At 37.1% G+C, this 27,217-nt stretch overlaps 1 protein-coding gene across 1 annotated transcript; it reads left to right on the plus strand.

The window, feature by feature from the left end:
• Positions 1-15,205: 15,205 nt before the first annotated feature.
• On the plus strand, positions 15,206-15,667 carry LOC140150320 (uncharacterized). Its single transcript, XM_072172329.1, has one exon. The coding sequence runs from the start codon at positions 15,206-15,208 to the stop codon at positions 15,665-15,667; it is 462 nt and encodes a 153-aa protein (XP_072028430.1).
• The last annotated feature ends 11,550 nt before the right edge of the window (positions 15,668-27,217 follow it).

A 27,217-nucleotide genomic window follows, 5' to 3' on the forward strand; every position in this document is an offset into this window, starting at 1 on the left:
CTCCGCCAGCGAGGAAATATAAGAACTCATAAGTTTTGCTTTTGAATCCCAAGTCAGATCTCGCATCGTCTACAACCGGATGTATAACTATGCCTTTATTCTGGAGAATTGGAAAAGTAATACGGTTTGGAAATTGAGGAACCGCGGCGCAAATCATTTTAATCGAATTGTTCTGGGTTTTGTCATTTCCGCGGGGTTTATAATTGATTAGGGCAGATAAATGTTAGGGTATTTACGGTATTCCCTTTAACGCTAAAGGCACCCGTATAAGTTTGTAAATAGGGAAATGTTAATTGGTCATAACAAACAACTTCGTATTGCTTGCTATGTGAAGAGCAACACAATATGGTGGGCGAGATTATTATTTTCGGAATTTTGATTTTGCTGAATTTGCATTCCTTCATGTTTGTAGTAATAAAGCATGTTTTCAGTATTTAGGTAGATATTGAAATATTCATAAACTAGCGGGATACCCGCGCTTCGCGCGGGTCCCCGCTAGATGAGTAAATGGGAGCGATCACTAAAACAGGAGGAATTACTGAAAAGGTAGAATCATTGAAAGGTAAATTTTATTTTTCTAAACCTGTCCCTTCTTGCATTTCCATTTTCTTTTCAGTTTATTCTGCACGGGCCTAGTTTGTTTCCATTAAAACAAAATGCTATTTAGCTTGTGATTTTCCGTTTCCATGTTATTTATCTATCTAGGCCTAACCCCATTCCCATTATTTTCTAAATCTATCCTTTCTTATACGTTTCCCTTTATAGCTTCATTTTTATCAGCTGGTTAGCTTGTGATTTCCCGTTTCCTTCAGTTGTTATTTATTTTTCTTATTTTTCGAGATTAGTTTCTAATTTTAACTTCTTTTTTCCCTTAATTTTCCTGATTAGTTTCTTTCTTTCCCTCTTTAGTTTGCTCCCGTTTCATTTAGTTACTGTAATCATAATCTGTATAATAGGCCTACCCGTAGGCCTACCTTTTTGTCTTCTTCTTTTTTTTTTCTATTAATTTAGCTCCTTTCTTTCTCTTCAGTTTCTTTTGCATAGGTCTATTTTGTTCCCATGCCGCTTAGCTCGTGATTTCCGTTTCCATGTTATTCATTTATTGAGCCCCGTTCCCATGCATTATTTTATAAATCTACCATTTCTTACATTTCTCCTTTTAGTTTTGGCTTTTTTTCTACATTTTGTTCCCATTTTTCATATTTCCTGCTTAGCTTGTGATTTCCCGTTTGAATTTTATCTATTTAATTCTGTTCTCATTATTTTAGTTTTTTTACATGAGTTAGTTAGTTAGTTAGTTAGTTAGTTAGTTAGTTAGTTAGTTAGTTAGTTAGTTAGTTAGTTTTTTGTTTGTTTTTATTTTTTTATTTTTTTATTTATTTTTATTTTTTTTATTTTTTTTTTTTTATTTATTTATTTATTTATTTATTTATTTATTTATTTATTTATTTATTTATTTATTTATTTATTTATTTATTTATTTATTTATTTATTTATTTATTTATTTATTTATTTATTTATTTATTTATTTATTCTTTCATTTTTAGCTTCCTTCTTTCCTCTCGTATCCTGCCAGTTAGTTACGGTACGCGCTACCACTGAGTTTTGACAACAAAAAATCCCGGGAAAAACCCCGGTTTTAACCATATTTTCACTGATTTTGAGGCCAATTCTTGGTCTTGACCGTTTTCAACCAAATAAAGTGCAATGCGTTCCCCGTATATTCCTCAATCTCCCGTATGAATGTGGCTGTAAAACTAAACGACGATTCATTATATGCCTAGAATAAATAATAAAATTCACGCGACGTAGCCTTAATCTCTTGGCTGCCAACTTCGGTGCAGTGGCGGAAAATGGGGTGCGTAGCTCTGCGTAGGGGCGAAAAGCTCGTAAGATCATTCTTAAAGTACGCGATGTTGTGCATCTAGATAGCCCGAATCATTTCTTGGCCACCTCGCAGTTGGCAGAAAACAGGGCAATGTTGCTCTGCGTATGGTTTTTTAATGGAAATATTATTACGCGGTTCACACTGTCCTTATTACCCACAATGCCACTGCATGCGATTTTGCATAGCAACACGACAGTTTTTATGTTATTCTCTTAGTTACCATCAATTTTGCAAAATGAACCTCAGATGGTTTAATGGCAATATGTACCCGATCAATGTACGAATAAATCAGAGCTGAAAGTGAAATCATCTCTGAGTCTATTCGTGCACAAGATTTAGCGACTTCCTTTTATTTATATAGATAGCTGGCACCATTACCTTACCACATATAGTATAGTTACAAGTATAAATCTGCATTCAATACATGTGAAAAGGCTCCTTGCTTTACAATTCATGTTAAATTTAGGTAGTAGTTTTCCTTTTGTACTCTACAAAGTGGCTCCATCCAGTCAGTGCTTCAGTCCCAAGTGTAAATCAAGTGGTAAATGTTTAACGTTTAAATAATGAAGGAATGATCTAATACATATTCTATTACCCTTACGACCCAGTATTCAAAATCGCACACTGTGATTTTTTGAAACGCATCACGTGAAAGACCATTAATTAACATTCTATTACCCCCACGACCCATTATTCAAAATCGCGCACTGTGATTTGTTGAAACGCGTCACGTGAAAGACCATTAATTAGCAATAAAGTGGCCAGGGCAACGAACTTTATGTTCTTCTTGCATTACAGCGCACAGCAAAGCGCGATGCAGTATATTAGCGTCGTTAAGCACTCTATGCAAAGCTTTACGCTTGGTTACGCGTTCTGCAATATCGCTATCACTACGCTTTGGCTACGCGTATAAGCGCTCCACCTTGAGGTAAACAACTTTTTCTCTTTAAATCGCACTATTTTGTGGTAATAGAATAGCACCCATTATTTACGTTTTTACTGCCTCGGACACATTATTTTCGTGTAAAGTATAATGCATTACCCTTTATTTCTTAAATAAAGTGGCCAGGGCAACGAACTTAATGTTTTTCTCGCATAACAGCGCACCGCAAAACGCGATGCAGGATAAGCGCCGTTACACATTATACGCAAAGCATAACGCTTGGGGTCGCGTTCAATATTTCCGCAATACTCGCTGCCACTTACGCTTTGGCTACGCGTACTCGCTCCACCTTGAGGTAAACAACTTCAAATTTGGGCAAAAAACGGTATTTTCTCTCACCCATTATTTACGTTTTTACTGCCTCGGGTGTAAAGGAGAATGCATTACCCTTTATTTCTTAAATTTAAACCAATATGCTGGAAAACGAAGATGGCAAACTAAAATTTTTATAGTAGTAAATGTTTGGAGGTCAAAATAAATGAACATCAGTCTATAACCTCTTGAAGCCTATAATAAAATTTTCGATCAGTTATTTAGTGGGCATGCACAATAAATTGTTGAAGCATTCTGTTATTACACACCCAGATAAGCTTTCTCCATTGATACGAACACAGGGCACAAAACAGGAACAAAGTAAACATAACACTTTTGTTTAAAACAGAACGGCAAGATTCTGGAAACTTAACCTTTCAAAAAGTGTATGTTGCTATGCATGGAGAGGTTCTATTAAATGTTATGCCATATTGTTTTGCACGTAAATATGTTCATAGAAAGCTCCCGAGAAAGCTCAGGAGAGTTGCTTTTGGAGTATTCAGATTATATTACACATTTCAATTACACAGTTTCATCTCTTTAAAAAGTATCTTCTGCATATGTTCTGCTTGGAATGTGAAACCATTATAACATAGTGCAGTTTTGTCCACGGCAAATTCACCGTGACCCTTTCAGCCATAAACCCGCTTATTGAAGATTAAACCGAAATATGCAATACTAAACCATTATAGTAATCGATTGTCCAATGCAAATATCTTACCACGTGATAATATTAATCCAATGAGCGATCGAATTGCCCGCTACGGTCGACTAATCCAATCGATAATGATGCTATTGACATGTACGGGCGGAGCTCCACTGACTGAGTTTTGGGGTATTTTCACTGGTTTGCTATCATTTACTTATCAAGGCGGTCCCCCGTTATTATAAGGGCTATGCTAATAATTTAAAGTTTGACATGTAGAGAATAAACCATACTTGATTGACAGAAAGTACTAAATTTTTATCTATTACGGTTGCGTGGCACCCATCTTCCAAATGCGACCAAGCCAGGGCGGCCCGGTGAAGCAAAATATGCATTGTATTAACACGGGAGTGTGGATAAGATGTAGATTTCCTTTCTCATAAATGTATGGCCCCCCGTTATTAAAGCTTGTACCGGGTTAAAAATACAGATATTTTGAAAAGAATAAGTAATTGAAACATAGAGCAAGTACTAAAATCATCGCTTTTATACTTTTTGATATATGACGCTAACTAGTTCTAGTTCTCCTATATCTACAACACAGCGCTACCAGTACGGGTCAATTGAATATTGTAAGTGCACCTGTGTTGTGTGCATACATGTAGTTAACAATAATTGCATGATGAAATTCCACTTGTTACTTTATAGTAATCTGGCATTTGTAACTATGGAAAAATCGCTACGGTATGAAGCATAATTTATTTCGCATTACTGTAGTATCAGGCTGTAGTACTTTTGTTGATGGATATAATACTATTTATCTAGACAGACGCAGTAACATTAAACAATCTGTGTGCAAATCGTGACTAGCCTCACATTTGAAAGCATCATTTCATTAATAATAATTAATTATAAGCTATCACCTCTATCGCTGCACGAGTTCGTTCCTAGTATAGGACTACTTTACATCCTTGATTCGATATAAACAAAATGAATTATGTTTTTACAGGCACACTCATAGAAATTGTTCGTTGGCATTACTCAGTAAGTTGATGTAAGTCGTTGCGTCAACTTTCCGAGTAATGCCAACGCGTACAATTTTGAGTAACGCTTATGGCAAGCTAAGCGGCTCAGAACGTGGGACTAGCTACGCGCAGCTTCTTTCTCGTTACGTGCAGCTTATTAACCAATCAGATTCGCGGTTTTAAACACGTGGAGCGGATGTAAACATCCTCTCTCACAAATATTACGTTGTTAATTTTTGTAAATGAAAATATCTGTAGTATATCAGCAAAAAATGGTATAGGTGCTATTAAAGTAATATCTGAACAGAATGATGATTGTTCTATATTTAGGGGCTATCATTTTCTTCGGAAGGGGATCCCAAATATAGGGGGTCATACTTTTTGGAAAGAAAAATAAGGGGAGGGGGTCATAAATTGATAATGACAAAATGTAGGGAGTCACAAGATGACTACAGATAGTGTGTTTATTGTATTCAAAAAGGCTGATTTCAATACAATTTTAGCCTGTCTAGGTGGTACGGTGTATCGGTGGTGGGTGTCGGGGGTCATAACATTTTGATGCCGAAATAGTGAGGGCCGCAATTTATTGACGCCGACTTTTTGTAAATTTAGGAACCTCCCCCGTTCCGAAAAAAATGATGACCCATTTTACTCTCTCCATATTTACACAGTGGCATGTGATATCGCTTCCCGGCAATATCTTTACACAGCGCTTTACATCAGTAGTTGTTGTTGTTTGACCTTCATATCCCCTGCACCGCTAATACAGCCCGAGTATAAAGTTACTTGCTATTAAACACGGTGTAAACTTGGAAACACTAAATAAATATGCTTTGTGTCATTTTAGCCAGGCATTAGCAACATGTTCTCTTGACACGTGCTGTGATTTGGCCTCCTTTACCCGTTCGTTATCTATGCTAATTCCGTAAATTAATTACAAGATAATAATTGTGAAAGAGGATACCTATAACTATACTACGCGCAGCTAACGACCCAACCACGTGATTAAATTTGACTATTTTGATTGGTCAAACAGCTGCTCGTAACGAGAAAGAAGCTACGCGTAGCTGTTCCACGCTTTTGGCCCCCTTGGCTTGCCATAAACGCTGACTCGATATCATTATGTTGGTCGCACTCATTTGCACTTACTTTATTGAGTTGTTACAACTCAGAAAATGAAACTAGCCTAGGTTAGCATAATTTTCTAGAGGTGTGCTATAGTATACAAAATTTTGCACTGATTACAAAAATAAATATTTGAATACTGCTAATTGTGCAGAAAATGATCCAATTACGTGAATTAAGTAACAAAGTACCAAATTGGAATAACTCAAAACAATAAGTACCAGTAACTTAATATGAACGAGTTACATCAACTTACATGTTGAGTTACAATAACTCAACTAATTGGTTCTTTGAACCTTGTTTATTGTTCTAAGTTCCCTGAACTTAAATTCAGAAGTTGGCATTACTTAAAAGTTGACGCAACGACTTACATCAACTTTTAAGTAATGCCAACAAAGTTGATTAGTTGACGGAACTTTTGAGCTTTTTCAGCATTTTTAAAGTTCGGATAACTAAAATGAATTTTGTTTTGGCAACTTTTACACTATTTTTGAGTTGTCCAAACTTACTTCTTTTGAATAACGCCAACAAGGCGAACAAGTCATTTCTATGAGAGCATATGGTCAATGATATGTTGAAAAACCCGAAATAAAAAGTTATCGGTCTTTTATCATGTCCTCATGTCCTCACATCGTCCTCGCCCTCAGCACTTGAGCTTCCTATTTGATAGCTTTGAACTCCTGCTTGCTTCCTCTGTTAAAAACGTGGGTACCGTCTTTGACTACAACATGAATGTGAATTATCATGTCAATCTACTATGCATTCCCTCAATTCCACAATCGGAATCTCAATAGAATGAGACGTTTCCTGGACTTTTATGCCTGTCTCAATGCTCTCCGTGCCTTGATCAGACCCAAGTATATATATATATTGTATAGTCACTTCTCAATGGCTTGTCCCAAACAAACATAGATTCCACAGAACCTAAAACTATAAATCCATGCTTCTCCTTTATTAGATGACCTTCACTGGACTCCGGTTGCACAGCGTACATTTCTTTTTTTTCCCTTTAACTCCATCTTCCATTTCCCATTGACTTGCGTCATGTTTAAAATCTTACAAAGAGTTGAATGTCACAGACTAGAGATAAACAATATTTTACAAAAAAATGGCAGATGCTTTATCACCTGCTACTTCTACGTAGATATTTATAACAAACAATCATTTTAAAGTTACACTTTTTTAGCAATGGAAAAAACGGAGCCAAATTCGTTTATAAACTGTAAGCTTATAAGGACGAATTATCTGACTTTATATCTGAACAATAAATTTTGTCATATTATACTGGAAATCTGATTGTTTTGTACGGTCTTTTCCATATAATTATGTTAAACTACATTCATCCTAATTTTCCTATAGCATATAACATATAACTTTCATGACAATGCTTCATAGGCAATTAAACAGTTCACATACACAAGTCTGCAGGAAAGAATTCACAACAGGTTTTCTTAGAATAAGTTTTGGTATAAACACAAGAGAAATGTCAGCGAATAAGAGAGAAAGAAGCAATTACATTACGTAAAAGAAATACTTCACAATGCACCATTTTTTTTGGCTTCAAAAATCTATAAACCAAAGGTTTCTAATTGCGAGCTACTTTCTTATTGTTAATTCGTTCTTATTGGCTGAATTTGATTTAGGAAAAGTGGAGATATGATACAAAGGACATTGTCATTTTGAGAGTAGAAGTTGCCGTTTCGGATTTTGTAGATTGCTTACAAAGAGAACTGTATTGATTTTCACCCAACTTATGTGTTTTCACTTCGTTGAATACGGATCCTTTTGATGCCCGCTCTACAAAATTTATCATTAAAATTTATAGCAAAGACCCAAAAGCGTAACTTTCAGTTGAGATTTTAGTTTAGACTTTGTCTTTTCATTCACATCTCTGGCATAACTTAATCAATTTCAGTCTGTAATGCCCCGGGCAATGCCTTAAATTGAAGATAGGAGAACAGCGCTTAATTTGGTTATTTCATTTTGGCAATATTTTAGGCCGTAACATTTTTCTTTAAAAATATGTCGCTTTTAAGGGACTTTCGATGAAACCGTTCCTTCTCATTTGGATCATTTCTTTTTTAAACAATCGCTTCCTGAATAAGTACGTTTGAATCATTAAGTGTCAGTTATTGGATGATAAAGCAGATTACTGCAGTGTATACATAATGTCGTCCGGCATTGCGTTTCCATGACGAATACAATGTGATGATTTATGTGGTAGTATAAAACAGATTATTGCAGTGTATACATGTCGTCCGGCATTGCGTTTCCATGACGAATACAATGTGATGATTTATGTGGTAGTATAAAACAGATTATTGCAGTGTATACATGTCGTCCGGCATTGCGTTTCCATGACGAATACAATGTGATGATTTATGTGGTAGTATAAAACAGATTACTGCAGTGTATACATGTCGTCCGGCATTGCGTTTCCATGACGAATACAATGTGATGATTTATGTGGTAGTATAAAACAGATTATTGCAGTGTATACATGTCGTCCGGCATTGCGTTTCCATGACGAATACAATGTGATGATTTATGTGGTAGTATAAAACAGATTATTGCAGTGTATACATGTCGTCCGGCATTGCGTTTCCATGACGAATACAATGTGATGATTTATGTGGTAGTATAAAACAGATTATTGCAGTGTATACATGTCGTCCGGCATTGCGTTTCCATGACGAATACAATGTGATGATTTATGTGGTAGTATAAAACAGATTATTGCAGTGTATACATGTCGTCCGGCATTGCGTTTCCATGACGAATACAATGTGATGATTTATGTGGTAGTATAAAACAGATTATTGCAGTGTATACATGTCGTCCGGCATTGCGTTTCCATGACGAATACAATGTGATGATTTATGTGGTAGTATAAAACAGATTATTGCAGTGTATACATGTCGTCCGGCATTGCGTTTCCATGACGAATACAATGTGATGATTTATGTGGTAGTATAAAACAGATTATTGCAGTGTATACATGTCGTCCGGCATTGCGTTTCCATGACGAATACAATGTGATGATTTATGTGGTAGTATAAAACAGATTATTGCAGTGTATACATGTCGTCCGGCATTGCGTTTCCATGACGAATACAATGTGATGATTTATGTGGTAGTATAAAACAGATTATTGCAGTGTATACATGTCGTCCGGCATTGCGTTTCCATGACGAATACAATGTGATGATTTATGTGGTAGTATAAAACAGATTATTGCAGTGTATACATGTCGTCCGGCATTGCGTTTCCATGACGAATACAATGTGATGATTTATGTGGTAGTATAAAACAGATTATTGCAGTGTATACATGTCGTCCGGCATTGCGTTTCCATGACGAATACAATGTGATGATTTATGTGGTAGTATAAAACAGATTATTGCAGTGTATACATGTCGTCCGGCATTGCGTTTCCATGACGAATACAATGTGATGATTTATGTGGTAGTATAAAACAGATTATTGCAGTGTATACATGTCGTCCGGCATTGCGTTTCCATGACGAATACAATGTGATGATTTATGTGGTAGTATAAAACAGATTATTGCAGTGTATACATGTCGTCCGGCATTGCGTTTCCATGACGAATACAATGTGATGATTTATGTGGTAGTATAAAACAGATTATTGCAGTGTATACATGTCGTCCGGCATTGCGTTTCCATGACGAATACAATGTGATGATTTATGTGGTAGTATAAAACAGATTATTGCAGTGTATACATGTCGTCCGGCATTGCGTTTCCATGACGAATACAATGTGATGATTTATGTGGTAGTATAAAACAGATTATTGCAGTGTATACATGTCGTCCGGCATTGCGTTTCCATGACGAATACAATGTGATGATTTATGTGGTAGTATAAAACAGATTATTGCAGTGTATACATGTCGTCCGGCATTGCGTTTCCATGACGAATACAATGTGATGATTTATGTGGTAGTATAAAACAGATTATTGCAGTGTATACATGTCGTCCGGCATTGCGTTTCCATGACGAATACAATGTGATGATTTATGTGGTAGTATAAAACAGATTATTGCAGTGTATACATGTCGTCCGGCATTGCGTTTCCATGACGAATACAATGTGATGATTTATGTGGTAGTATAAAACAGATTATTGCAGTGTATACATGTCGTCCGGCATTGCGTTTCCATGACGAATACAATGTGATGATTTATGTGGTAGTATAAAACAGATTATTGCAGTGTATACATGTCGTCCGGCATTGCGTTTCCATGACGAATACAATGTGATGATTTATGTGGTAGTATAAAACAGATTATTGCAGTGTATACATGTCGTCCGGCATTGCGTTTCCATGACGAATACAATGTGATGATTTATGTGGTAGTATAAAACAGATTATTGCAGTGTATACATGTCGTCCGGCATTGCGTTTCCATGACGAATACAATGTGATGATTTATGTGGTGGTAGTATAAAACAGATTATTGCAGTGTATACATGTCGTCCGGCATTGCGTTTCCATGACGAATACAATGTGATGATTTATGTGGTAGTATAAAACAGATTATTGCAGTGTATACATGTCGTCCGGCATTGCGTTTCCATGACGAATACAATGTGATGATTTATGTGGTAGTATAAAACAGATTATTGCAGTGTATACATGTCGTCCGGCATTGCGTTTCCATGACGAATACAATGTGATGATTTATGTGGTAGTATAAAACAGATTATTGCAGTGTATACATGTCGTCCGGCATTGCGTTTCCATGACGAATACAATGTGATGATTTATGTGGTAGTATAAAACAGATTATTGCAGTGTATACATGTCGTCCGGCATTGCGTTTCTATGATGAATACAATGTGATGATTTATGTGGTAGTATAAAACAGTCAAACCTAAACTAAATCTATATCTTCCGTGTTGATGAAATGGGGTGTGATGGTATGATACAATGTCGTTAGCATAGCGTAAGCATAGAGAATCCTTATACTAGAATAGTTAGTCATCTAAGTAAGAAAATTAGGATATGACACCTTGCGGATATCTTGGGAGGGAGCTGGGTATAAGAAACCGTTATCTATGGTACGCCGTCGCTAGCACAGCGTAAGCATAGAGGAATATTAGACTAGAATGTTGTAACATAGCAACAAATATTTTATTAAATTCCTCACCATTAACCTATTTTACTTTTTTTTTTCATTTTTAAAGCAAATGTTGGAAACACAGGATTGCTTAATACAATTTTGAAGTTTTATATTGGATCTAAATGTACCTTTGGGATAGCGTGTCAATCGCATGTTTGTCAGCTTTTTCAACACGTAGATACACTGGTAGTACGGTACAAAAGCGAAAAAAATTCGAGAAGGTTTTTCAAGTGTATTGCACACAGATTTATACTAATTACTTTTTACTCATTACCTACGTGTTGAAAATTCTAGCAAAACTGTGGTTGACTCGTTATCCCAAAGGTACATTTAGATCCAATATCATACTTTAAATTTTCCGAATGAGGAAATTGCTGTGTTATTTATTAGCTTAATGTATCATGGTGACACTTTACGCTTGATCATTTTGGGTGCTAATTATATTTCGTATGATAATGCATTCGCTTGCTAAACCAAAATTCAACTGGAAGAAGTTGCAAGATCCTGATACAAAGGAGGAATTTCAGCTGGAGCTATCAAACAGATTCCAGGTCTTGAGCATGGATGACACCACACCCATCTCTGACAGGTATGAGACCTTCGAAACAGCGGTCCGTGAAGTTGCCGAGAAAGTTATTGGAAAGCAAGAGCCATGCGGACTACCAAGTTGGGTATCAGATGCAACCATCAGACTTAAACTTGAAAGGGATGAGGCCAAAAAGCGGTACTCCATCTCAAAGTCTCGTCAATCTAGAGAAAGATGGAGGAACTTGAACACCAGCCTTAACAACTCCTATAAATCTGATGAGCTTGCTACCCTCAATAAGCAGATGGAAGACCTGAAGCTGGCCGACGAGATGGGGAATTATACCACCACCTGGAAAATTATACACTCGCTTTCTGGGAAGAACTCAAGGAAAGGGGTGAAAGTCAAAAAGAGAGATGGATCAGCTCCAACCAGTGACCATGAACGGCTTGAGGAATGGAAGGAATATTTTAGCTCACTCCTTAACAACGACAGTGGCACAGCAGCTTCAGAACTACCTGCACCAGCTGTTGAAGATCTTCCTATTATCACTGAGCCCCCAACTCGTGAAGAAGTAGTCAAAGCAATAGCAGCCATGAAGACCAACAAGGCAGCAGGATTGGACTGTGCTATAACTGCAGAAGCACTTCAGGGAGGAGGGGGTAGCATGATTGATATGATTCTCGAATTCTGTATGGAAGTATTCTCAACGCTGACACCACCACGTCAATGGGTTACGAATGTAATCATTCCTCTACCAAAGAAAGGTGACCTCTCTCTCATGACAAACTACCGTGGTATTTCGCTTATGTCCATTGCCGCAAAAGTGTACAACAAGATCCTTCTGAACAGGATCCGACCCCACATTGATCCTTTACTGAGAAGTAACCAGGCTGGCTTTAGATCTGGTCGCAGCTGTGCTCAGCAAATACACATTTTGAGGAGGATCATGGAAGGCTTCAAGGAGTACCAACTTCCCTTAACAGTCACTTTTGTGGACTTCAAAAAAGCCTTCGACTCCATCAACAGGTCCGTCATGTTTTCAGTGCTGCGGCATTATGGAATACCAAAGGTTGTGGTAAATGCCATCCAGGTGCTCTACAAAGACTCCAATAGTGCCGTTATGGTAGATGGCAGTATCTCAGAGCCTTTCCAAGTAACAACTGGAGTGCTTCAGGGTGATGTGTTGGCACCATTCCTGTTTATTATCCTGGTAGACTACCTTCTGATGAAATCAACTTCTGGAATTGACGCTGGAATTGTTACCTACCCACGTCGGTCAAGCAGGTATCCTGCCAAGATGCTGAATGGCCTGGATTTTGCTGATGATATTGCCCTGCTGGAATCTTCCATAGACCGGGCCCAGTCACAGCTTACTAGGACTGCAACTGCAGCAGCAGATCTAGGGCTTGTAATCAGCGCACCTAAGACAGAATATATGACTGCAAACTGTAACGCCCAACCAGCACTTGAAGTCTATGGTAGTACCATCAACCATGTCACAGACTTCAGGCATTTGGGTTCCAAGATGGGCTCTAGTGTTGGAGACCTAAAAAGAAGAAAAGCACTAGCCTGGGCAGCTTTCTGGAAACTGGAACGCCTTTGGAGAAGCCCGTCCCTGCCAATCGAAACAAAAATCAAGCTGTTTCAGACAACGTGTGTTACTGTCTTTCTGTACGGGTGCGAGTCATGGGTAATTACCAAGGACATGGAAAACAAGATCAATGCATTTGCAACATCTTGCTACAGAGTCATGTTAAACATCAAGCGTGTGGATCGGATTCCAAACGAAACCATCTACAACCTGACCAACACCACTCCACTGGTTGCCAGAGTCAAGATTCATCAACTCAAATTTCTCGGCCATATACTGCGTCTTGAAGATGGCGAGCCTGTGAAAGAATATGCGCTTTATATTCCACCACATGGGAAGAGGAAACCGGGACGACCGCGCACACTGTACTTACAGTATGTCCAGCACCTCCTGGGAGATACTGAAGGGATGCTGCAGCCAAACGAAATTGTTTCGCTTGCCAAAGATCGCATTAGTTGGAGAAAGCTTGTAGTCGCCTGCTCCGCAGCCGACTGATGATGATGATGCTAAATCAGAGCGTACCAACATGTTGCTCCCTCCTAGTAGAAGTGAAGTCCATGGAAGACAGTTGAGAAATGCAGCCCATATCTCCAAATTGCGTGCGCGCACAAGCAAATTTACCGAAAGCCCATACTACATTAATCTGCTGAAGCAGTAGTTGCTTGCGTGCTGGTGGCTTCCCTTTGTACCCTTTTGCATCTCTCTGCTGTCCTCCATGCCAAGTTGCCTTTTTTCCTTTTTTTGGCTTTATAATTACGTAATTGGTTTCTTTCATAACATTTGTTGTGTTTCTTGTATAATGCAATTCGGCCGTTTGGCCGCGATGTTGTGCAGGTTAATAAAATCATATCATATCTAATAATGTGTGTTTTCTCGTACTTGGCTCGCCGTCCACAGTATCACAAAATGTCTTCATCTTATCTTGAAAGTTTATTATATGAAACATTGTTCGTAAAATAATTATTCAAAGGTTATTATTGTAAGCATTTGATTTAACAGACATGTGGCTGTGCGTCCGTTGTCTTGCTTGTACAGTCTTGTCATTTTAGAAAGTTCACGAAATAAGCTGATGGAAACTGTAATTCGATCACCTACTGAAAGTGTGAAATGTACTACCATGTTCTTTTGTTGGCGATCCTTTTGCTTTAATTGATGCTCACGGAGATTGGTTTCTTTGCTTTACACATGGTCCTTAGTTTGCAATCCAAAAAACGAGAAACTACTCATCACTAGGCCGACAGGTTATTTACATGGACTTTCAATATAGATTCACCGTGAGTTTGTACCATATTTCGCGCGCATAGAAGCCCATGACGTCATGTTCTATGATAAAACACGGCTAGACATCTAACCGGTTCAGTTTCACATAGCTCATCATTTATAGTAGAGTGTCCAATCCCGAGCATTATAATGGTACTTGCTCAGAGGTTACTTGATAGACGCGTTTCAGGGTAACCATGGGCAGTTGGATGACAAAACAATGGGTATAGAGCATGGATAAAGCCGATGCTTATACGTAAAGGATAAGTCTATGAAATTGATTATATTAAAGTAATTTTTCTTAGGATAAATCGACAAAATATTGAGTATTAGAAAGGGTTTCCAGTACGACTCGCGAAAATTTAAATTGAGTTTTATAATGCGCCACCAATTGGCAAGAATACGTTTTTACGTAACCAGGGGTCAATGCATATCTACCAAAAACAAACCCCAAAAAACAAAAACAAAAACACGTTGACAACGTAAAGAAAGCAACAAGTTGAAATAGCCCCCACCTCAGCTCACGTTTTGAAACTTGATCCCATTTATAAAATGTACCGATTAAAATTTATCATATTACTAGTATCAACTTAACACATTCCGGAAGTGTTATGTATCTTTAATGTGACGAATTAATTTCTAAGCATTCTGTTATTACCAGACTAGTGCCTCACTAGTAAAAGACGTAGATGAAGATGGCATGCTTGTGTACCTCTATGGCTGCGTCAAACAAGGACAATGGCTCAGATGGGACTCTGGATACATGATCAGACACTGAAAACTGTAGCAGATGGCATAATGCCCTTCATTGAAGAGGCAAATCAAGAGTCGTACATCCCTCCAGAAGATACCAACTGTATGACTACTATCAAATTCCGCACTGCAGATGGTGTAACCTACCGGAATCCAGCACTGCCTCTTCCAAAAAGAGATCCAACAAATCTCTTACAGAAGGCCAATGACTGGGAATTCCTGATGGCTGAGGAACATAAGCAAGTAGTATTTCCTCCCATTATCACAGAGACTGCAAAACGTTGTGATATTACAATCTATTCTGAAAAAACAAAAACAGTTATCATCATTGAGCTTACAGTCCAAATGGACGAAAACCTATCAAATGCGAATGCAAGAAAGAAAAGCAAATACCAAGATCTTGTAGCCGACTGCGAAAATAGGGGATGGTGTACAACACATCGCTGACACAATGCATCGCTGCTCTTGGAGTACCAAGTGGAAAGAGACGTAACATCATGGATGTGGCTTCTAAAACCGCACTCAGAACCAGCTATGTGATATGGTTATGCCGTCAAAGCAAAGCATTCCGAGCGATAAACCTGATTCAAAGCTGGATACCGTCTCCATGTGAAGATAAAGAAGACGAACCAGCACAAGACACTCAGACCTAAATATGCCAAGTGACACTCCAACTGATAGTAAGACTGGTTCCTGTGACCAGTCAAGTACACTTAACCGGTTTAACCCACCAGAGTCTGATCCTAAGTCCGTCCAGAGACCTCAGAGAATACCTACCCAAGACAAGGAGATATGCAGCTCAAGAAATACTTCCCAAGACACCTTCAAAGAGGCATTATAATAATAATAATAATATGCACATATTTTTTAATTTTGTGTGAGAAACTTGAACAATAACTTTGTTGTCAATGCGAATATCAAGAACAGCAGGGAGTTTATTTTTCATAGCTCTGGGGGTGAAAAGCATGAACGAAGTTTTATCTACGTTCAAGGAAAGCTTGTTGGCATGAAACCATGAAGCAACTTTATCTAATTCAGTGTTCATGGTAGCAACCAGGGTATTAATATCACGATGTGAGAAGAAGCTTGGAGGATACTTGGGAGAGATCATTAATATAAAGAAGAAAGAGCAAAGGACCCAGGATTGAGCCCTGAGGCACGCCACAAGTGATCGGGAGATGTGATGAAAGTCGGTAGTTGAAGTTCACAACCTGTTGACGGTTATTCAAATAATTTTCAAACCAAGTCGAGGTAAGACCTCTTATCCCATAAGTACTAAGCTTCCTGAGAAGGATATCATGGTTGATCGTGTCAAAAGCCTTTGACAGATCAATGAAAACACCGACAGTTGGAATTTTTTTATCCAAGGAATCATAAACAGTTTGGGTAAGATGGGCAATGGCCATATCAGTAGAATGATTAGAGCGAAAGCCAAACTGGTTATTGTGAAGGAGACTGTAGCAAGACAAGTAATTATAGAGGCGATTGTAAACAAGCCGTTCCAGTATCTTGGAAAAATAAGGTAAGACGGAGATGGGCCGGTAATTTGAGAATGTATGAGGGTCATCCTTCTTGTGGATAGGAATGACTTTGGCGATTTTCAGTTTACCGGGCACTATACCAGACTGAAGGGACATGTTGAAGATGTGGGATAATGGCAGAGCAAGGAGGAGGATAACTTGCTTGAAGACCATAGGGTTTAGGTCATCAAGTCCAGCACTTCCAAGTTTGAGTTTAGCAACAACTTTCTGTATTTCCTCTGGATCTGTTGGGATAAAAAGAAAGAATTTGAGAAGTTAGCTTTACAAGAATGAAGATCATGATTGTTTACATGAGGAATAGAATTTTCAAGCTTTGGCCCAATGGTGGTAAAATACTCATTAAATGAATCGGCAATGTCAGATGGATCACTAATTACAATACCATTGTTGTTGAAATGGTCAGGCAATGACTGATTCCTGGATTTACCAAGAATCTCATTGATTGTACGCCATATGTTTTCGCTAGGTTAGTACGGTGACTCTGGAAAACATTTGTGTAGTAGTTGCGTTTGCATGGCCTCATTATATTAGTAAGGACATTGCAATAGGTCTTATAGTGCTTCTTATAGAGACGCTGCTTCTTATTTATAGAGCGTAAGAGGCCTGCAGTGATCCATGGCTTGCGAGGAACTTCATTCTTTTTCATCATTTTTGAATTTGACAATGGAAAATGTTTGTTGTAAAGGTTGCTTATGGCATCATGGAAGGTGTTATATGCCAGATCAGCATTCTCAGTATCATAAACGGAGACCAATCGATCTGGTTCAAATCATATGCAAAATTAGCAATCGATGGACCATTGATTTTACGGGTCCTGATAGTTTTCGTAGAACGACTATTGTACATGTTACAATTGTATGTTACAATTCCTTACGTTGTCAACATTTTTGGTAGATTTCCTTTCTTTTTATGAATATAGGCAAGCAGCTCTAAGCTTGTGAAAGTTATGAGGTTACGAAGTACTCCATAAAACGAAGAAAACGAAAAACAATTTATACTTAAGTAGATATATTACGGCTTAAACAGGCTACTACATACTACCACATGTAATAAAGGCGTAAAAACAGAATTTTGATGATTTTCGATTCCCCAATGAGTAAATTGCTGAATGGGCCTTAACCGGACAAGAACTTTGCTGGGCATAATTTTATTCACTTGATCATATGAACGCAATACCACATTACTCTATGACACTGTTTCAAATGAACCTAAAGTAATTTGCCCTACAACAATGACTGATTCTTAATAATTTAAACGTATTTCTGCTTGGAACGAACATTTTAAGCGAACGTTTTAAAGAAATGATCCAAATCTAAAATTGGAATCGGTTCAATCGGAAGTCTCTTAAAAGCGATCTTTTTTATTCAAATAGAAAAATGCATACAAACTGAAATAAATAACCAATCTTCTCTTATCTTCAATATGAGGTTTTGCTGACTGAATTCGATTAAGCTATGTCAGAGATACAAATGAAAAGCGAAATTCACCTAAATTGAAAGCTACACTTCTGGGTCTTTGCTATAAATCTCAATGCATGTAATTAATTTTGTAGAGCGTACAGCAAAATATGTGGTAATCAGAATGATTATCTTTGTAATTAATCTATAAAATGCCGAAAGTGCAACCTTTACTCTCTGACACATTTTAAATCATATTTCCAGTGTTCCTAAATCAAATAAAGTCAGAAAGTCAGAACATGGTGCGCAATCAGATCTTCACACTTTAAAGATATCCATAGTCGAGTCGAATTTTGTCAACACAGTCTTGTAAACACAGGCTACCTTACTTCGTTTATGCAATGTGATTGCTTCTTTCTTTCTCTTGCGTGTAATTTCTAGACTCTAAACTTCAGAGGTTTGTTACTTGTGTAATTCTAAGGACACCTGTTATGTAAATGATCGTAATTGTACTATTTAATAACCTGAGAAAGTGTTAAATAGAATTAACCCTTGTTCTACTGAACCATTTTTTGTTACACGAACTACGAAGAGGCGGGTTGCAAGGTCACTGGATTTTTCTACATTAAACATCATATACTGTTTTATTTGCTACTAATATATAGCTTTGGAAATTAAGGGATCTAAAATGAGCGTTTATTGCGTTTCGACAGAATTTTTTGTGGGACATGACCTATGACCTAATACTAAGCATGTCTTTCTGATATCAAATAATTTTCATTTTTTGAAAATCACAATATAATACAAATTATATAAATCTAATGATATATTCTTAAAGTGTATGTAGCAGGGAGGAAAAGCCGACGGTCAATTGAAAATTTTGACCTTTCGTATAAAAGATATGGATTTTTTTCCCCAAAAGACCTAATTTTTTTTTGTGTTTTGGGAAAAAAATCCATATCTTCAATACGAAAGGTCAAAATTTTCAATTGATCGTCAGCTTTTCATCCCACCTAAATACACTTTAAGTATAAATCATCAGATTTACAAAGTTTACTTCAAGTACTGTTAAATATCAAAATATCAATTTTTAATGATTTGCCATAAAATGTGTATTAAATTGCGAATTTCAAAAATCAAAATTATTTGATATCAGAATGATATTCTTCGTATTCAGAATGCAATTCGATATGTCTGATGTGCTCTAATGTCCCAAAAATAAATACTGTCCAAACGTTCATACCCCAGCCCTTAAGCGTACAAATTTCCCACATAATATCGCTGTGATGCTGCGCTCTCGCAAAATTGGGAAATTCTGGCCATATTCAAAAATATAAGAAAAATCAAGGATGTTCTGCTAAACATAAAATAAAATAACTAGTTTAAAATAACTACCCAATTGGCCTTACCTTACCACCCCTGTCTAAAGTGGTGGGTTGAAATGTTAACTAAAATGAGCAAAAAGGATGTATTGACGATTAGCTGAAGTTATGTGGGCGTAAACACAAGCGTTTTGGTACACCGGATGAAAAAACAACCCATTCGTAAGACGTATAGCACATATCATCTTACAGCAACGAAATATATCCAGATGTGTGGAACAGTTTTCCGATAAAAATTCCGTTATTCCCTTACCCTCACAGTGTACAAAGGTTATCAAAATATGGGAGAGCAAAAACCCCTTCGTTAAATGGTCTATGTTAATACATACTGTGCTACCATTTCGTTCCCTTTATCATAAAAGGCAAAAATGTACTTTTTATGGCCCTAAATGGATAACATAATCGTAATAGTAAACTATATTAACGAGATACATATTTGGTCCAAAAATCTGTTTTTACAGCATTATCGTTTGTATGATTAATGAGTGGCACAAAATGAATAAAAAAAGCGCAGATGATGAGGGAATAAGACTGTAATCAGAACATCCTTTTTCAAAACAAGGCGGACGAGTTATTTGCCTCACTTGCAAATGATGAGACATATCTCCAAACCAACAATACCATTTCCGCAGAAAGCCACAATCTGAAAACAATTTGTTGTCTGAAAGCGATCGCTTATAATTTTCCAATATAATTATACTTGTTTTAATAACATTATGACGTTCGTTGTACTTACTTATTGGGATTTGTTATCATTTATCAGCACTATGTTCAATAATATTATTATATTCTGATTTTCAAATGCTTGTTTTAAATGACATGGTAGACGATCGTTCACGAACATACATTATAATAACGCTAATAGTGTTAAATCATCAAATTTTGACTGTTTTCTGCAAATTATTAAGAATATCAAATAACCAAGGTTGACTAGTTGTGCATTGAGCATGTATGCAGGTTACTGCTTTTTATCATTGATGTTTAAATCATATTCTGTTGGGAACATACATTGCACTTTTGAAAACATTGACAGATCTAACGTGGGAAATAAGTAAATTGATTATTTTATACTGTTATTTGTATTGCGTTAAGCGTTCGCTGTTTGTGTTAATGTAATTGAATTTCTGTACTGATCACAAAGGATATGTGACTACATTAACCATGCACCCTAATCTAGCCTATTCCCAAGATTTATTAGGGACTTATCCAAAACTTCAATATCTTACCATTCAGTTCTAAAGTACAAGGTATGGGAAATAAGTCTATGCATCCGAAAACCTCCTCCATCGTGTCACTTAATATACATGAATATTCCAATACTGCAAAAATGTGCTTACTCATAATAATTGGAGCGCAGTACCGTAATGTAATTTTCTCGTGGAGTTTTCATATCTGATATTTTTTAGTTATCTCCATATACCAAGGGAAAAATTCTGTTTTGATCAAATGGCGTTCTGGTGATATGCTATACTGAAACTAAGACGCTGTTGCACTGATGAATGTTTTCGCACTTATGTTATCTCATTTAGGATTCAAATCGCGAAAATGGAATTATAAGATCCTCTTTTAAATTAGAAAAAAGAGGTTATTTCATCTGTATTCATCGAGAGTTTATACTGTGTTTCTTAATCCAGTTATAATTAAAACTCACAGCGAGATATTAATATTGGGCGCAAAGAATCCAATTTTATCAAAATACTACAGGTCATAACGCACGATGATGCTTTTCAATATTAGAAATAAGTTTATAGACTTCTCCGATCTTGAGTCATAAAATTGATACTTAAGTAGAGATATTACGGCTTAAGCACTGGCAGGCTACTACATACTATCACATGTAATAAAGGCGTAAAAAGAGAATTTTGATGATTTTTTCGATTCCCCAATGAGTAAATTGCTGAATGGGCCTTAACCGGACAAGAAATTTGCTGGGTATCATTTTATTCACTTGATCATATTAACGCAATACCACATTACACTATGATACTGTTTCAAATGAACCTTGAGTAATTTGCCCTACAACAATGACTGATACGTAATAATTTAAATGTATTTCTGCTTGGAACGAACGTTTTAAGCGAACGTTTTAAAGAAATGATCCAAATCTAAAATTGGAATCGGTTCAATCGGAAGTCTCTTAAAAGTGATCTTTTTTATTCAATAGAAAAATGCATACAAACTGAATATCGAAAACTACAATAAATAACCAATCTTCTCTTATCTTCAATATGAGGTTTTGCTGACTGAATCCGATTAAGTTATGTCAGAGATACAAATGCAAGGTTGGGAAATAAGTCTATGCATCCGAAAACCTCTTCCATCGTGCCATTTAATATGCATGAATATTCCAATACTGCAAAAATGTGCTTACTCATAATAATTGGAGCGCAGTACCGTAATGTAATTTTCTCGCGGAGTTTTCATATCAGATATTTTTATCTCCATATCCCAAGGGAAAAATTCTGTTTTGATCAAATGGCGTTCTGGTGATATGCTATACTGAAACTAAGACGCTGTTGCACTGATGAATGTTTTCACACTTATGTTATCTCATTTAGGATTCAAATCTTGTCGCGAAAATTGAAAATAACGATCCTCTTTTAAATTAAAAAAAAATTAAAAGTTATTTCATCTGTATTCATCGAGAGTTCATATGTTTTTTAATCCAATAGAGGTTATCCACATTACTCATGTGTGACTTCTAACAAAAGGGCACTGGTTCCCGTAGTATTCCTCATTCAAACCAATTCAACGCACGACCTCGGAGTTACTTGCATAACTTTGGCGGGCTATTTTGAAACAGTCATGGTGGCACATGCAGGTACTTCTTTTGAAAATCCTAAACAAGGTATAGCAGTCGCTGATAGGATATCAGCTTATAGAACACGGATAACCTCTATTATAATTAAAGCTCGTAGCGGGACCAATAAATATTGGTCATAAAGAATCCAAGTTTATTATTATTATGTTTTTGACTATAACAGTTCTATCAGGGACACCCTGTATTTTAACAACTATGTTTAAAGCATAGGTGATCAAAGCTTGCAACTCCACCCAACCGTCATTGAAGTAGCCCATTGGTGCAGCTTAACACAAGATTGAAGCGTTTCGAATTTGTATCCAAAATAGATTTACTCAAGATTTGAAATGTACAAAAATGACACAGTGGTATAAAATTCTATTTTTTGGAACGTTTAACCTATCTATTGGATGTATTCATCAAGGGACTCGGTAAATGGCCCACCTGTCCAGCTACACCATTTAGAACTATAGACTCTGATGTTATGTTCATATAAATATCTGCATACCGCTTTGACAATAGTTGATGATGGGGGTTTCGATTTTGTTCCTGTCCTATAATTCTGGGTTGTTTATATTGTTCTTAAAATGTATTTGGTTTGTGATTCATAATTATTGTGTCATGGGTTCTTCTCTTATTGTGCTTGCTTTATACAATGTAATTTACATTTGATATATTTGACATAAAGGTTAATATGACGCACATTATTCGGGTTTTTTCATCCAGATTAATCTTGATTAACCAAAATATGTATACTTTTCTAAATCAGACCAGTGTTGTAGCTAGGATTCTCATAAGGGGAGGGTAGTAAATGTGGCAAGGCAACAAGGGGTCAAGATTTGAAAAATAAAATGGGGAAAAATGCTTAAAATCTGACGATGGCTAGTATCTCAGTATGTATAATGATTCATTTTATAGCCCTTCAATTTGGCTAACATTTTTGGTCCGATTTCACCATTATGTTGTCACTTCTCTTATTCTTCTGGTGGTGATTGTGGTAGTGGTGGCGGTAGACTGTATCAGACTTAAATTAGTAAGAACTACAATCATGTAACGCAATCGTATTCAAAGGTACCCATATTTGTGACACAGAACACACTACGGGCAATGTAACATGAATTGAGCCATTGAAAACTTAAAGCCATAATGTGTGATTTGCTTCACAGCGACGCCCTCAATTTTACTCGGATTTCTACTTTTTACATAATTATAATGCCCAGTGGTGTACTAAAATACCACGTAACTAAAAGACTAAGCCTGAAGTGCTTTAATAACAGCAAAATTTAAACTTTTTATATTAAAACCGGGTCGACCCGGGCACGGTGGCTCAGTGGTTACGGCCTTGGACTCATAATCTGAGAGCTTGCTTGATGTGCATGGGTTCGAGTCCCCATCCCACCACCGTGTTGCACCCTTGGGCAAGGCGCTTTGCCTCGCTTGCCTCACCCCACCCAGGTGCAATGGGAAGCTGTTAGGGGTTGTCACAGTCGTTGTACTGATGAATCCTGCGCCAATTGTAGGCTGCAAACGTGGTTCCGACATATTCTAATGACGGCGGAATAAATGTAAAGCGCTTTGAGGCTGTTTACGGCATAAAGCGCTATATAAATATCTACATTTAAATATCTACATTTATTCAGATTTCATCGATCGACGAGTGTACATGTTACGATCGGCGAGTGTAGTACACGCATTGTATATGCGCTGGAATGAAATCGCAATTTTCTTCATTATACCTCATTTGTTTGGCTCGAAATTAAAAGGAGATAATGTGATCAGTGAAAACAAACATTTAAATAGGAATGAATCTATTCTTTATGCAAATTACACATTATTGCTTTAAGTAGACCTAATTAGGGTAGGGGATAAACACAAGAGACCTCGGCCAAGAGACACTTTTCTGCTGCCAATATGATCCAAGAGTCTCAAAGTGATAGGCAATGTACTCGGAATCATGTCAGAAGAGCTCAAGAGTGGCGAGCTACCGTACGTTCTCAAATTCTTCCGTTTCAGTGCCACTATGGTGTAATATGAACTCCTCTTCCTGAAAATTGCCACAATATTAGACTCTGTCATTCTTGACATTTGCTTAAAAAGTTACCTTTTTCAGAGTCTTGGTTAGCAGCGACGTAGCTTGCGACATCACCACGGCGTCTTCAGTCAGCATAGTGTAAGGAAAACAACTGGACAGTACGAGAGAAATATCAATGTCCCCTCGCCATACATTAAAGGTCTTTCTAAGAAGTTAATGCTTACCACAAACCGGTCAATACCATCAGATCCTTACTAGTACATCCGAAGGTCAAGACCCCAAACATCAACAAATGGGGTGTAATGTACAAAATTAGCTGCCCCGAATGTGAGAACACTTATGTTGGCGAGACAAGTAGAACTCTAGGCACCCGGTTCAAAGAACACACTAAAACCACAACCCTGACCAGCAGTCGGTGACCACAAAGCGGACCACAAACATGACATCAGCATGGGCGATGTGGAAGTCATCGACAGGGAGGATCGTTTCTGGAACAGAAAGATCTGGGAAACCATAGAGATAAAGACACTAAAACCTACACTCAACAGGGACGCCGGATACGATCTGCCCGGTATCTACAATAATCTGCTGACACTTGACCACCCATCAGGTGGTCAGGTGACCGGAGGATTGTAAACATTACGCTGAATGAAGACGCCGTGATGGTGTTGCAAGCTACGTCGCTGCTAACCAAGACTCTGAAAAAGGTAACTGTTTAAGCAAACGGGACAATATTGTTATCAAAAACACTCCACAATAAACGTGACAAAAGCTGATACTTGTAAACTATATCAGAGGTTGGATTTACCAAATTTAAACAAATAGACACGTTCCTTTGAGAATTCCAGTCCAATTACTTGATTCCTCGCATTTTCCTACACAAGATTCATGTTTCTCTCGAAATTATTAGAAATTTTCACCTGTTGCCCATTTGCTTATTAGGTGAACTGTTTCAAGTCATCCAGACAAAAACACCAGGGCTGTATCATGTGTATAGGTAATAATTTGAAATATAGGTTTCATTTAGATATCAGGTCTTATGCTGTCCATAATATTTTAAAGTTTCTGTTCAAGTCTTCTCGCCCGGCATCCGGCTCTCTCTCCTTATTATCATATGTTGTGGTATAATAGGTTCCTACTATGCATTCTTCAGTCCTTCTTTGTATTAATTCTGTTATGATTTGATTTCGAAAAGTTTACATAATTGCTATGTGGACTCAATTCCTTATCAATACTTGATATCCATAAGCTAACAAACGTGTGATTACTCAACTGCACATACAGCGCTCAAAGCCATTTGTCATCAAATTACAATGTTTCTATAGTATAATGTTTGTACTGTAAGTATGTGAAGCATGTTGAAACATCAAAAGCAGAGCTTATCTAACACAGTCTAAAATCTCATGATTTGTTTTCCAATTTATTAGGATTGACGGATTTTCTTTCCATAACAGAGCACAGAAGTATGTTCAGTGGCCAAAAATGATTCTAGAGTCGACAGAAGTGTAAAACCTATTACAATGACAGGGAGCAATAAGAATCAAGCATGCCTCAAGTAAATGCTTTCCATTGTAAGGATTCGAAACATCTGCGTGTTTAGACAGAAAACCGAGAAAAAAACGCGCCAAATGAAATTGCTGACCATCATCAATATAACATGCAGGTGTCTTCATATCAAGCGTTTAATCTTAACTTTGACAGAAGCCTAGGGCTGTTAACTTATACTGCCATACAAATCCTCACAACAACAAAACAGTTTGAGAGTATATTTTCTCCCCAGTGTTTCGCACTAATACTTATGCCTATTGCCACGTAAAACCATCCATTCTCCAGCTTTTTTCCCCATCTGTCATTCTTACCAATTTTACACAAGCTGTGGACGTCCCTAGTCGTCGATGTCATCTTTCCATTTTCTCATCTGTGTTTTGCTTATAATAGATTAAAAGATAAAAATTTATAGATTTGGGAATTTTTTGTAAACGTTTAAGATATTGAAAACCATGGCCAAGTGTGTTGCTTAAATCGTGGAAATATCGACACAGCGTTGTTAGCATTCTAAAAATAATTTTGTGGACAATGAAAGCATGCTGACCAAATTGAAACACTTGCCCAGGATTGCAGTAGTTGGGATGGCTCCGCAGCCGAATGCTGCTGTTGATGACAATTGTAATGCTTGATTTTTCTTTTCCGTTGTTTGCACACTTTGTTGCTTTATTACTAGCTTGAATATGATAATAAGTATTAATGTTGATGTTAATATAACTTTAGCTACGTGTTCGTGTTTATCAAAATTCGGTTAATACACTTTGTTATTTGTAGCAAAAATATAGTTTACTTTATTTCCACCACCTGAGTTTCTTTTCATAAACATCAGGCAGCTACGGCAAATACACTTTAAGCCTTCCGGACCAGACATCAATAAATATCTGCAAATTCTCCTTATGCAGAGCGGATCAATAGCTCAAGCCCGCAGATAGCCTTTTGAATAAGTTGTAACCCATGTCATACAAATGGAAACCCACTTTGGTCAAAGGTTTGAAAGAACTGTCAACTAGTTCAAAATATTATCAAAGAACTAAGACTTAATCAAGGAGATGCTTTGAAGCTACACCACAAATGCATCCAAAAACGTTTCTATATAAATAGGCTTGGCCAAGTGTTTATTGAAATAGGTCACTGATAGCTTGAAAAGGAACTTTCAAATTTTGAAGCTTGAGTTATCTAGAGTGAAGTACCAATGGTAGCCTGCAAAAGCAGATTAGACTATTCCAGAAAAATGATGCACACCCCTACAGAGGAGTTTGGATTTCCGGACTTTTTGTCCAGTCGTATTTGTTGGAAATTT

This window comes from Amphiura filiformis, chromosome 4, assembly GCF_039555335.1.
Source record: "Amphiura filiformis chromosome 4, Afil_fr2py, whole genome shotgun sequence".
In the NCBI taxonomy this organism is placed as follows: domain Eukaryota; kingdom Metazoa; phylum Echinodermata; class Ophiuroidea; order Amphilepidida; family Amphiuridae; genus Amphiura; species Amphiura filiformis.